The 14,077-nt window shown below is 33.9% G+C and overlaps 1 protein-coding gene across 3 annotated transcripts; it reads left to right on the forward strand.

Annotated features, from left to right (window-relative positions):
* The first annotated feature begins 230 nt into the window (after positions 1–230).
* Positions 231–9,524, forward strand: LOC105199567 (tumor protein D54). Of its 3 annotated transcripts, none has more exons than XM_026137032.1 (6): positions 231–459; positions 6,126–6,256; positions 6,315–6,463; positions 6,869–6,928; positions 7,360–7,522; positions 7,837–9,524. In XM_026137032.1, the coding sequence occupies exons 1-6, from the start codon at positions 441–443 to the stop codon at positions 7,969–7,971; spliced, it is 657 nt and encodes a 218-aa protein (XP_025992817.1). In that variant the 5' UTR covers positions 231–440; the 3' UTR covers positions 7,972–9,524. The 3 variants fall into 3 exon arrangements, with proteins under 3 accessions (XP_025992817.1, XP_011165020.1, XP_011165021.1); XM_011166718.3 differs by lacking the exon at positions 231–459 and adding an exon at positions 3,491–5,005; XM_011166719.3 differs by lacking the exons at positions 231–459; positions 6,869–6,928 and adding an exon at positions 3,503–5,005.
* The last annotated feature ends 4,553 nt before the right edge of the window (positions 9,525–14,077 follow it).

The following is a 14,077-nucleotide window of genomic DNA, read 5'->3' on the forward strand; positions in this document are numbered from 1 at the left end:
TATTTTAATTTAATATATAAAAACTTACATAATCACATTAAATTTAATATTGCCTACGTATCAAATCTTTGACTCGAATAAATTTTATATTTTTACATTCCTGATTTCTAGCAATAAGACATAAATTCAATAGCGCCAGTTACACTTATTACGCCGCTGTTATCTGCTTTTATCAAATTTATCCGCCAAATCACCCGAGGGTTCACCGAGCGCCCGCTACGCGGCGCCACTGGCAGACGCATTTTCAACATGGCCGCCAGTACTCGACTAGTTCACCGACGGGATGGTGTAGTCGATCGATCTTTCCGCGATATTAAAGAACGTTTGTTACTTTTCGCTTCCTGGTGAACCAATTTGTGACGCTGGGACGCGCCGATTCTTTACGCACGGCTGACGAGAATCGTCATCTTCCTCCAACCTTGCGCCGCGACACCATCGAAATGAGCAACGTACCAACAGGTGAGACCGTCGTTGACTTCGTCATCTTTTCCGGTTCGATCCGGGAAAAAATTATTCGTGAACTCGCTTATGATTGCGCGAGAGATAGACTGTTAATTTTCGTTTGAAAGTTAGACTGGTAAAAGGCCAAGTTTGGAGACACGATGGTGTAATCGAGATTCGATCGAATTCTAACCTGCGATTATGCGCCACCCGCTATCTTGACGTTTCCAGCAACGACCTTGTGAACTCGCCCGCGCCTCTGTGTTCGCATGTTTACGCGCACGTATGTGTGTAACCGGCGACTAGCCACGAGTTCCTGTCGCGTTGATATTTGCCGCATTTTTGCGTTGTACTTTCTATTCTTTTGTCAAAGATTTTGTCGCAAGTAAGTAGCGCAAGCAAACAACTTCGGTAAGAAATAATAAACTTTTATCGAAGTTTTTGATGGTCTAGTTTTCAAAACTTATTATTTAGATGGAATAGAGAACTGCTGAATTAAGCTCTTGCTGATCGTAATGCCCGTATCAGACTAGACATAGAGAGTGGATTAGAATTAAAACAAACTTCATTAAAGAGATTGGTTTTTGATCAATCTAAGCTCAGTTTTAATCTGTAGTCTGATACAGACATAATATTGTTATGATAGAAATTCTATATGATTTCTATATTTTACATAATACATATTTACAGAAATAGAAGAGAAAAGAAGGAATGTGAGAGCAACTGACACAAATAAATTGCAGTTGCAATGCGGGTGCAGCTGCACTGGTGAAGGTCACTTCCTTAAACCTGTATTGAACTATACTATGCATAGGAGATTGAGGATTACAAATTTGAAATCAGAATTTAACCAATCGGAACAAATTGAAATTAATTTTAAATTTAAAGGTTTGAACTCTAGTTAGAATATTTTTCATAATAAATTATTTACAGTGTTTTAAAGTGCTTGTAACATTATTATTAAGTTGACTTGATTAATTTAATTTGTGATATTTCTGATTTCAGTTTATGATTGTGTTTCAAGAAGAATTGTGTTTGGCACAGCTTTTAAAAAACTGAATATGCATTTAAAATTTGCATATAAAATAATGTTAAGCACTAAGATCCAGCCTCGAGTGTAGTTGACTTTTTTACTTATTTGTGTGATTACCGAAATGATCTAGCTTAAATTATTATTGTTTAAATTTAAAATTATAATACAATTATAATCTTTAATTTTTGTAATCCTGAATCTCCAATGTAGTCTGATGAACAAGTTTTACATCTTGTTTTTAATTTACTTTTCTGAGAAAATTAAACTCAACTTATGTTCCTTGACAATACACTTGACTACATTCACAAATTTTATCTCTTAAAAAAAAATACTTTTCTAAACATTAATAAAAAATGTGTACATTATTATTCAATTTTTAAGGACCAACGTTTTATGAGAAGACAGAGTCCTATAGCTAATAAAGAAGTTGGACAACAAGAATATTTTCTCACTGAGGATGATCAAAACCGAGGGTCAAAATGTATGCAGTTTGTCAATACTATCTTTCCTTTCATGTCACATTATTATCTGTGAAGATAACATGTAACAGCAACGCTTAAAATTACTCGGAACCAAATTCTCTTTTAATATTTACGAAAAGCTACACTGAGAAAAAAATTCTTAAACTTAACTAAAATTTTTAACTTGATTAAATTTCTTCAAATCAAATATTTATGTATGTAAGTTAAATATATAAATGCTTCAAAATTCAAGTATTTTATGTATTTGAATTAAATACATGAACACTTGAACTAAAGAAATTTAATCAAGTTAAGAGATTTAGTTAATATAACTTTTTTTCTCAATGTAGGAAAAGATTAAAGATAAAGGTAGGTGGGTGAGTAAACAGCTTAAGTTTTTCCAGTTTGAAATACTGAAAAATTAAGATAAGATTTTAATTGATGTTAAGCGAGATGACATTTTCGATTAAACGTTGTTAAATCGATACTAAAGTTACGGAGCAATTTCTCGAGCACTTCTATTTCTTTTTGCTTCAATCTGACGTTTGAATTAAATGCGACTGAGACGGCCGCTTTTAGCCCTAAACATACGTCTCTAAGTATGGGCAAGAATTCTCTGCCGCGAATCGGATCGATAAACCGGTTTACCGAAGGTTTCCGCGAAGTTCTAAGAACTTTTATTATACATCTTCGCCACGCTTCCGCGCTTTCATCATCGATCGCAAAAACAAGCGATGCACTTAGCCGAGGAGGTCGATGAACCAATCAGAGCGCTGAATCGAGCTTGGTTTGTCCTTCTTTTCTCTTTCTCTTTTACGACTATCTTATTGTTAGCCTACTTTTTTTCTGTTTTATGTTCACCACTGTAACTTAAATAGTACGAACGGAAGCACATTCAGCAAGAGGATTAAATCGTGAATGTCAAATATCGGAGTAATTTCAAAGTATCCCGTGGAGAGCGAATTAGCAAGACATTAGCAAGAATTAGCGAGAGTCTCTTAATTAATGTACTAACATTTCAAACGAATCTCGCTTGGCACAGCCACATGCAAATATGTACCGTAGAGAAAGGCATAATTGAAGTAAATGATTGTCACTTTTAAATAATTAAATCAATTAATTACTAATAATTTATTAATTAATAATTAATAATGCAATAGCATATACTTTTTTGTCTACACAATCTTTGATTGGTTCGCTTACCTTATAAGCACACAATATTCTTATAATATTATTCATTATTTTTAACATCTTTTTAATGTGGGAATATTGTGTTAATGTTATATATTTGTTTTTATATAATATAATGTTCACGATACATCACTTCAATATCCGTGAAATATTTTGAAAATGTTCCATGAATATTATTGTGCTTAAAAATTAATGTGAATTATTATGCATAAAATATTCATAGACTTTATTATAATTATTACATTTAAAAGTTACAATATTGCCGATAATTTAAAATATTGAAATAATAAATTATATTATATATTTACTTCACGTAATATTATCAGGAGTCAGCATTTAATCATTTTTTATTAATATTTTAGGAATATTTAATATAAAAATAATATTAAGCGCTTATAGGGTAAAAGCTGCCCAACTGGAGTTCCTTTGTTTCTTCTTTTTTTCGATTGTGGATTTCCATAGACTTCGTAGAATTATAATACCAAGTTCTATATTTCTTGATGGAGAACCAAGGCCACCTGTTTGTTCCCTCCTTTCCTTTCCTTTCCTCTTCTTCTCCCTCTCTTCTTGCCCCTTCCTCTCTCGTCCTCTCACTACTCGTTTCCTGCTCAGGTAGAGCAAGAGCCGTGTCTAGATTTCTCTGAAACCTCTGGTGGCGTTCTCGGCAACGTCGACGTCGTTCTCAAAGCACAGCTGTTAGTCGTGTGTGCACACGTCAGTGCACGTGGTCGCATTTTCTGAAACGTCACTAATACGCGGTTTGAATTGCTTGTTAAATTAATCATGCATCGCGACGTAGATCTGAAAATCGATCCAGTTGGAAAGAAAGCCGATCGCGCAAGCGTTTAAGTTACTGCTTTTAAAGTCCGCGTAATACTTTGCTAGTTTAGTAAGATGTGAGTGATCGAGTGTGATAAATTAATTGTGATGAACGCCGAATTTCTCAATCATGATTATGTGAGAGGAGATGTGCCTCTGTAATTTTTAATTCTCAATGGTTACTTCTCTATTTTCAATTCTGGACTATGTTGCAATTTCATTGTGATGAATACGATATATACGTAATACATGGAAATTAAAATCATAGATAAATTTTTGCAAAACCTATTTGCAAAATATATCTCCAAAGCAATATTGGAGCAAGATTTTTGAAGCAAAATATTGAACTGGCTTGCTGTGATCAGTAATATAAAAAGAAATCTATAAAGAGATTCTTTAATATTTTTCTATCATTAATTCTCTAGCCTAAAGTTTTTGCAATAAACTCTCCAATAATCTTCTTGAATTAAGATTCTGGAAAATTTAAAAAAAGCATCTTCTTTAGAAAAAAAGAACCACGAAGTACTCTATTTGTCTGGTACATATCTTACTACTTGGATCAAGATTTTGGAGTCGAATTTTGGGACAAGCTTTCCTGTCTCCCGGAGGAAGACAATGAAAGACAACATGGCGAACTCTGAACAATCTGTAGATGCAAGAACTATTCAATCGCGTGGGAAAGTCTGCCAGGAACATAGCGAGGAGAATTGCCCGAGTGAGAATGAACGTGAGTTTGAATCGCTGGAGTACGAGGAGGATGCATATTATTCGAAGCTAACAACGACGCCGAGCTTCGACGACATCGATGAACTGGGTGACGAGGAGGTGGACGAGCTGGTGATCCATTGCTGGCGCGGCTCCAACGGCGAAATCGACGAGATTGTCGTGGATGATGGCAACCTGACCGTCGAGACAGAACTCCTGCAAGGAGAGTCACGTGACGGCCGCAAGAAGAAGCGATCAATCCGCGTGATTTTCCAAGACTTTTCTAAACCCTACCTCGCCAAAATCAGCAATAGTCAAAATTATAAAAAGTTCCTCGAGCTGATAAAGAAAAAAGGTGCTGAGAGAAGAGAAGAGAGAAATTGCTTTCTAACTTTTACACTCATAATTTGCAATAAAGAGAAGTCGTTATGAGTTTCACTAAAATTCTTTTGATAGAAATTAGGGCAGTTGTAAAATTCGTGGAAAATTCGCAGATAATTTGATGGAATGTATCTTGAAAATATCAATAACATGGACTTAATATTTGAAGAGTTATGACAATTAGAAAAGAATTGAATGTATAAAAATTAAATTAAACAAGAGAATATTTTTAATTAATTTTTTAAAAAGATTATCAAGTTTAAGTTATTTGATGTTTGGAACATCTCAAAAATATATCAAGATATATTAGATAAATTTTTATTTAGATTTGCAATAGTTCTTAAATTTGTGGGATTTAATTTCTAACATAATAACTGTGTACTTTCACGTGAGAAATTTTGCGGTTACGTCTAGCAACTTTTCGACGTCGATTCATTTCTTCTCGACACGTGAAAGTGTACGAAAAAGGATCGTGGAATCGCTATCAAGTACAGCGACGTGGAAACATGCTTCTCATTTTTCTAGGACGTTTTGCTCTGCTGAAACTGCAGAACTCGGCGCATTCTTTCGCGATCTGACGAAATCGGTGAAACAATCGGAATCGCTTGTTAGAAATTTAAGCAACCATTTCCTGAAAATAATCGACAAATTACTATCGATCACATTTCCATTTTTATGTTTGTGCATACGCAAAAACACATACATTTGATACAATAAATTTTATTTGTTTTAAATTTAGTTATTTTATGAAGTAATTTTAGTTTTATTATAATTGATACATACATATATATATATATATATATATATATATATATATATATATATATAAAATTTGGAGTAAAATATCTTGTTATTTAATTGTATATTCTATTTTAACTTTTAACTTTATAATAATGCTTTTATGTTACTTATTCTCCAGAGGATTATTATAATTTGAATACACATATATAAATTACATTATCTTCCCATGTGTAACATAATAATCTGTATTAAATTGCAACTTGTTAGCGAGAAAACTAATCCTCCCGAGCAGTTAGCGTGACCGTCATGGTACCGTATGCCTCACGATTAATTTTTCTTCCTTTCTGTTCCAGGAGAAGACGCCTCGCTCCACTCGGGCGGTTCTCTGTCGCCATCGTCAGATAACATAGCAAACGAGCTTCAAGGACTCACTTTAGAGGAGCAAGAAAAACAGAGGGCTGATTGGAGTGCCGAATTAGCAAAGGCAAGTCTCGGGGATCCAGGAAAAACCCTGGACTGAAAATAATGAAAATCAATTCCAGGTCGAAGAAGAGATACAGACCTTGAGACACGTTCTCGCCAGCAAAATCAAGGTTTCGCAGGATTTGAAGAGAAAGCTTGGCATTAGTGTCTGGAAGGAACTCACCGACGATGTCAATCAGGGAATTAAGAATGTTAAGGAAAGCCACGTGTAAGTATGCTGCTATTCGCTTGCTTTTTTCGCATGTCTTTGTATATATATTTTGTACATATATACATATACTCTATACACACTCTATGCACTCTGCCATATTTTATGTATGAAGAAGTGGGTAAGTGAATTGTAACAGAATCACAAAGTACTTTTAAATGAAATATCTTGTCTCGCATATTAGCAAAATATTTAACGCTTCTTGAGAAAAACATGAATCGTATTTTCCAAATTTTTTATTTGTTTATTTTTTTTTATTCTGATTTTTATCTTTATTATTTCTTTTATTTCTCATCTTTTCATTTCTATGAAGCGATTCTTTTTTACGTTGATAGTCCAGTTGTACTCTTCAGATACACGTAAAAGCATTGATTTTTTTTTACTTTTGATTGGGTTCTTATTCAGTTATCAGAACGTCAGCGAGACATTCAGTCGCTTAACCAGGACAATCTCTGCGAACAGTGTGTAAGTACGCACAAAGTCTCATTTTGTCCTCGCGTTTCACGCTTTATAACGATATTCTGCACATCGTATTAACAATAGATATTTACATACAGAGTACTTTGGAAATGAGTCTTTAAACTTTGACAGTATATTTATCCTCAAAGCGAATATAAAATTTGACAAGTTTGCTTTGGGGACAAGCTTTTTGTTAATATTTTAATTTTCTTAATTTTAATTATCGACAAGTATCGCCGTCATAGTACAGAATATTGCTTCTACACTCGCTTGAAACACAACAAAATTTAACACTGCAAACACTAACTTTATGTAATATCTATAAGAGCTTCGCTGATTAAAAATTAATTAGCAGAGTTATTGTTTTCATGGAAGATAATTTAAAGATTGGTAATTTTTACTGTTTTAATGATGAATATTTGCTTTTTTTTTATCAGATTCCAAAAGACGGAATCTGTACTGAAGTCCACGGCTGAAAAAACGACGAGTATTTTGGGTGGTTTTGGTAGTGGCATTACCATGAAACTGGGCCAGATGCGCAATTCCGACAGCTTTCGATCACTTGAGGAAAGAGTTGGATCCGCCTGCGAGAATATCAAGGTAATTAAAATTAAATTGGAGTAATTTTACTAAATAAATATTTATATTAAATTAATTTTTTAAATTAATTGTTTTATAATTTATTGGATAGAGCTGTACGCTTTGAAATTTGTGATTTTTTATACCACTAATGTTAATCTATTTTGGCGAAAATGGACACATAAATAAACACAATTATTAAACAAGTTATATAAAATAGCTTAAGTTTTATGGCATGTTGAATGTACGTTTTTTAAAATTATTAAAATATAAATTATCTCTTAATTTCTTTCATTTTTTACTGAAGAATTCGATTCTTTTTTTCCTTTCCGCAGACGAAAGTCGTGCCTTCAAGATCCGGCTCGACACAGAGCTTCGACGAGGCTCTTCGGGAATCAGAAGCAATGAGGCGCGCATCCGCAACCACAGCCACCAGCCCGACCATTCCCGAGGATAAGATGCTCTCTTAGAGCTCGAAACTGCGCGAAATCCATGCATCTTCTTCGCGCGATACAAAGTGCTGATACCGCGCTATAATTATTACTGCGTTCGTCTATTGCAATCGCTTTAACGGGTGAAATGGCGTATTCGTGCACGTCGGAGTTATTTGATACTTTGTTCAATCGAGACTTCGATCACGTGCACGATTCTACAAGTACTATCCTATTCTCTATCCAATAAAAGTATATTTTTTCTTGCACGCCATTTCCACGTCTATCCCTTCGCAGGATCGCCTCTCTTTTTCTGGGCCACTCTCGGGACATTTTAACGCAGTGTCCTATACAATTTTTATACTTACTAAAGAACGCGTACTCGACGATGATCTGTTTTTCAAGTAATGAAATGCCTTTTGGAATTCTTTTATAATTATTGTGATTTGTAAATATATAAATAAAATATATTTGGGGCTCGAATCGGAACTGATTATTTATGTGTGTCGCGGGAAAAATTTAATTTTTGATAATAAAATTAATAATGAAATGAAATTAATAAAATAATGAAATTTATGTTGAAAAAGAAATTTGCGACACGCATAAGTCCCCCCTTTCATCGTTGCACGATATAAAGTTTAATTTTTTTTTCTTTTGATGTCGGAAAATAATTGTATTTATTTGTATCAAGTCAATATAAATTTCGAAAAACGTACTTATCTCTGCAAATATTCATAGTGTTTAATACTCGAAATCTCAATAAATATTACCGATGTCCTGAATCGACCTGATAGAGCTGCCAAAAACAAATATCTTCAACGATTTATGATGAATGACCCGTCCACTGACAATATTTTACACTGTATACTAAACAAAACTGTTCACTTATTGTACAAATTTAATTAGTGCGAGTCATTCGAAATGTTCGCCAAAAGGCAAATCAAATTTCGAGAAATAACACATAACAAATTTTATTTTTTCTATTTATCTAATTACACAGAAAATTGTAGCAAAATAACAGGAAGATTGTAAAAAAACCAAACGAATAAAGTTTGTTATATAATGAAAGTCGCGATATTGTAAATGAAGAATAGTTTTCCACGCGCCGCGAATGATTTTATCGGAAATTATACAGAATGAGTCACCGGAAAACGGAATAAGCAAATGTCTTCGAAATATGACAATTTGTTTTTTTCTCGATAGGGACGTTTAACAATTCTGCTTTTCATCGACTTATTCTGTATGTTAGACTGAGAGAAAGTTCCTTGCGATTCTCGGCTTCACGAATGGATACTTTTTAAGTGCGCGGATAATCTAATGATAGGATTCGCATGAAATTCGAGAGATATTTTGTATTCTAGCTTTACGGATGGATTATCGACGACGTATGGTGCGCGACATATGTTCTCTGGTTAACATTAATACGCAATAATTTACACGCGCATTTGCGAAAGTAAATTTGCGTATGTACGTGCGTCGCAAGAATGATTGATCGTTAATAACGACAATTTTCCGTGGTTCGTCGATAATGTCTACTGCATAATACTTTCTTGTTCATATTGATAAATAAATTATTTTACGAAATGCTAAAAGCTATATTATTTGATGAGTGAAAATTTATATCTGGTTATTATTTATTTAATCTATTATAATCCAATTTAATTGATTTAATTATTTGTTCACGAAAATGTATTTGATAAGAAAGTTAAAGATTTTTTAATTATTATTCTTTAATTTTCCATTTTGATATCTCGCTTCTCGCAAGCACAAATTTAAATGTTACTCTATGGTTCTTTATTTCAAATAATTTCATACGTTCGAAGAATTACAGTCTTTTTTATATTTATAATTAAGTTTCAATAATAATAATTAAAATAAATTTAAGTTTTGACTCTTAGTTTCATAGAGGTTCGATATTTCGATATACATATATCGTTAACTTTACAAGTTGTATATTTTTGGAGCAAATTATTGCCATTAACATGCTATTTTGATTATATTGTTTTCTATTCTATTCATATAATTTCAAATTTTAATTTTGAATTAGCGCTGCAATTGTTTCGTTATATCGATCCTTTCGATATTTCGACAATCGAAACTTTGCGCGCCCTTTAGCCAACTTCAATCGATCGCGGCACAACGGCCATTGTAAGTGCTATCGTCGTATCTCTCTGCGTTTCGTGCGATTTTTATCATCACTCAGATGCGATTTTCGGTGTGAAAAGTTGCTACACGAGTATCCCGTAAAGCGTTTGATCTTGCGACTCGCGGATTCTCGCATTTGATTGTAATCGGTACGCGGATGTCGCGGATTTTGGCGGATTGCCTTTCTTTCCGAAATCGATCGGGATCCCACCTCAGCCGCTTCGCGCGTTTCAAGCTCATTACTTTTCGGCGAACTACAACGAAAACGTGAAACTAACGAAGTGTCAGATATGTACGCGCGCTTTAAAATCGCATTGTAATTATCCGGATACGCATTATATGACGCGATTCGTCATTTCGGTTGATGCTGCGGTACTTCGAATTTATGCAAAAAAAATCACCCGTAGCGTCGGTAGCGTTTGAATCCCTCGCCGTCAGATGGCGCTAGCGATCCGCCATTACGCGCGAACAGCGGATGTTGCGATTCGCGGTTGTCATCGAAGGAGAGCAAGTATAAATAGTGATCAGGACTATCGAGAGTGCGAAATTGTGCGAAATCCGATTGTTAAATTTGTTTAAGTTAATCAGTCGCGTACGCGAGTGTGTGACAGCCGTTTCCAGTTTCCAGGAGATCGTCTTCGAGCTTTGGAGAGGCAACGGACAGACTTAGGGCAGCATGCACGAGCCGGTCCGGGAGGTCGACGATGCAGTTGTAGCAGTTGCAGTTTGGTGAGTGATTGTATTATTGATTGTATTATGCTAATTACTGATATAACCGTTTATTGCTCGAGGACATAACGGGAGGAAGTGAAATTGCATCTCTCAGTTTTCTTTATTATCTATTGACTTAAATCAGCGATAAATTGTTCCAATGGCACTTGAGGATACCCGTTCTCTAAATCTCGTGAAGTGAAAATTGAGCTTGTGGAATTATTCGGATGATTCGCCATTGTATAAGAATCTATCCAAACACCCCAACAGGAAAATCCTATTCAGTTCTACAGGTATGATGGTCATACATTTTATATACATTTTTTCAAAACTTTTGTTTTCTTTATTTTAACAATATTATAGGAAAATTTTTTCTAATTAGCATGTCTAATGTCGTATTAATGAGTTAATTAAAAATATATACATATGTAATATATAATTTTGATTAATTATATTTTTAACCTTTTTAATTAAAATTATTTGAATGAGATACATTTTTATTTTTTATTATTTTAAATTTATTTCAGATTTAAACTAAGGGTGTTCCAACACAGTCGACCAACCAGTTTTAAACTATGATAAACTTATACAAGCTCAATTTTCACTCTTTTTAGAGTATTATTCCATTCTATGGCCTCTATTGAGCTGAATCTTTCTTCCCCCCTCTCATCATCGAAAATCAAGTTCTTATCTAGTAAAAGATTTAGTGTTATTTAGATGTTAATTTAGTACCACAGTCTGAATTTTTGTGCTCAAACTGTTTAACAGAAAATTTGGTAAAAAGTGGGGGGGGGGAGGTCCAGCTTGACGTCAAACTGGATCCCCTTCCCCACTTTTTACCAAACTTCCTGCTAAATGGTTTGAGCACTAAAATTCGGACTGTGAGACTTAATTAATATCCAAATAGTACTAAATTTTTTACTATAGATAAGAACTTGATTTTCTGTGGTGGTGGGTCCAGCTTAATAGAACTCATTCTACGAGGTTTAAAGATGAGCGATGACAAAAATTCTCTAATAAGTAAAAATTCACATCTGATATTATTTGTTTAATCTATTATATAATCCAATTTAATTGATTTAATTATTTGTTCACAAAAATGTATTCGACAAGAAAGTATAAGGATCTCTTTCATTAGAATTCTTTAACGTTTTGTTTTGAATGTTCTAAAAATTTAATTAAACATTTGTTCATGAAGATTCCATAATATGACATAAAATATTGTAAAAATACTGATATTTTTTTTGTTTCTCGATTATTCAGTTAAATGTCGAAAACATTTTGTATACAGTTAGTTAAACATTAGGCGTCTCTTTTCTTTTTTTTTTTATAAAAAAGCATATAAACCTTTATTAAAACTAAGTACAAAAATAATAGGTACATTTCTTCGTCTTCGCGTCTAAATCTCTAAATTGCTATGCCGGCTGGTCTGCCATTCAAAGCTATGTCAATCATTGTACACTTGTGAGCAACAGCGAAGAGTATCCTGCCGAAGGATTGATACAGGGTGTTGTTCCTCCTCATGTAGGATGTGTTTAAACAAATTTTTTTCGCCATTTCTCTAAGACGTTAAATGATAAACTAACAAGAATAGAGAGCGATTATTATAAACCAAAGTCGAGTTGAGATTAATTTATAATTAATCCGTAAGTTAGAGAGAAATGAACGATCCTTGCCTCGAATCGCCTGCAATTCCACGCGATTGTACACAGTATCCCGTAATTATCTCGCCGCCGCATTTTTCACTCGTTTGACTCCTCGGCGAGTTCGGAGAGTCTGCGCGACGGGAAGTTTTATTAAAAAATTGATGTCACTCTCTCTAATATTTATATTAATTAAATATTCTTGTCGACGGTAGGTTAGACGAAAGTCTCGTTCACTATACACATATTGCACTCAGCAATTTACTCTCGATATAAATCGTTTCGTGTAGATCGTCTTGTTACATCACTCATTGATTGCTGAAATTAGAAAAGAAACTTGAACAATCGTGTTACTGCTAAAACTATAAAACACAGCGGATTCTTACATAAAGTTTCAAAACGAGCCTTATACGTGGGTCTTAAAAAAAAAAAGAATTGGAGAAGGAAAGAGCGATACAACTGTGAAAAAGATATCGACATGACGCACGTGGGTACGTTGTTAATGTATACATATACATATATATATATATAAAACCATATATATTTGCGTATCTTTACGTATAGAGAGAAACATGTATTATATTTATATATATATTACGACTTCGTTAACAACATAAAATGTAATTATTCACATAACACAATAATCCGTGATATAATAAAATATATCATAACGATCTGCTTTTGTACTGGGTAGGCCGACGCGCATATCGGGTGTCTCCGCATTACCGAAAATTATCTCAGCGACAGATTTTTCGAACTTAAAATTCATTTTCTTCAGCATGTTTCACGTGCAATTTTAACAAATCAAGTTTTAAAATTTTAAACATGTTATTTAAAAATATCTCGTTTCCTCTACATATTAAAGATTTAATATATAACTTTGTATAAAATTTTTAGACGTCAAATAATTTTCTACTGGAATTTTATTTTATTTTAATTGAGCGTTTTAATCGAAATTAGAGATAAAATTATTACAGAAAAGAGATAGATTTCAAGTATTTCGAAAAGTCTGCCGTTGAAATATCTTTTGTCAGCATTCGATCATCCTATGTAAAACATATAATATATTTCGTTAACTTCTTCGGGGTGTAAAGGTTTACATTTTTCGCGCGCATTTACAGCTAAATGGAATTCTTCGGCTCTAATTTTGATTCGCGATCGAGACGAAGGATATACAGCCAAATTTTAGCTGAGTGCGCGCGTTCACCTTCGTCGGAAATTAATCTATTTTTTTCATCGCGCGGCCCTCGACCGCTTTGAGTATTATTGCATCGCATTAAAATGGGAAAGAAAGGACGCCTTCTCTTACATTTACATTTTCGTTACCATGGTAACCTCGGGATTCGGATTCGTATCCTTAACTGGTACAGCCGCCACGTTATTTCTAGGATTAGCTTTACGTACGTACATGCTAGGCAAAGTATAGGCTGAGAAGAAAGAAACGTTAAATTTAAGAACGTGTCTCGAACATAGGGAAAGATCTCGGCGATCTCGTGGATACTCGAGTACTGAGGAATCGAGGATTCAAAGATACCGATGAGTATTCTCTTACGTGTGACCGACCAAGCGGCTGTTTCGACACATCGTCAGGAAATGAATAATAATATTACGATATTGCACTTAACAGACTATAAAAGAGATGTATA

The sequence above is a fragment of the Solenopsis invicta genome, chromosome 13 (assembly GCF_016802725.1).
Source record: "Solenopsis invicta isolate M01_SB chromosome 13, UNIL_Sinv_3.0, whole genome shotgun sequence".
Classification (NCBI taxonomy): domain Eukaryota; kingdom Metazoa; phylum Arthropoda; class Insecta; order Hymenoptera; family Formicidae; genus Solenopsis; species Solenopsis invicta.

Coding starts and splice junctions, on each gene's coding strand:
- LOC105199567 (XM_011166718.3), top strand. CDS start 4,561: ATGAAAGACAACATGGCGAACTCTGAACAATCTGTAGATGCAAGAACT. Junction 5,006..6,125: donor CGAGCTGATAAAGAAAAAAG/GTGCTGAGAGAA, acceptor TTTCTGTTCCAG/GAGAAGACGCCTCGCTCCAC. Junction 7,523..7,836: donor CCGCCTGCGAGAATATCAAG/GTAATTAAAATT, acceptor TCCTTTCCGCAG/ACGAAAGTCGTGCCTTCAAG.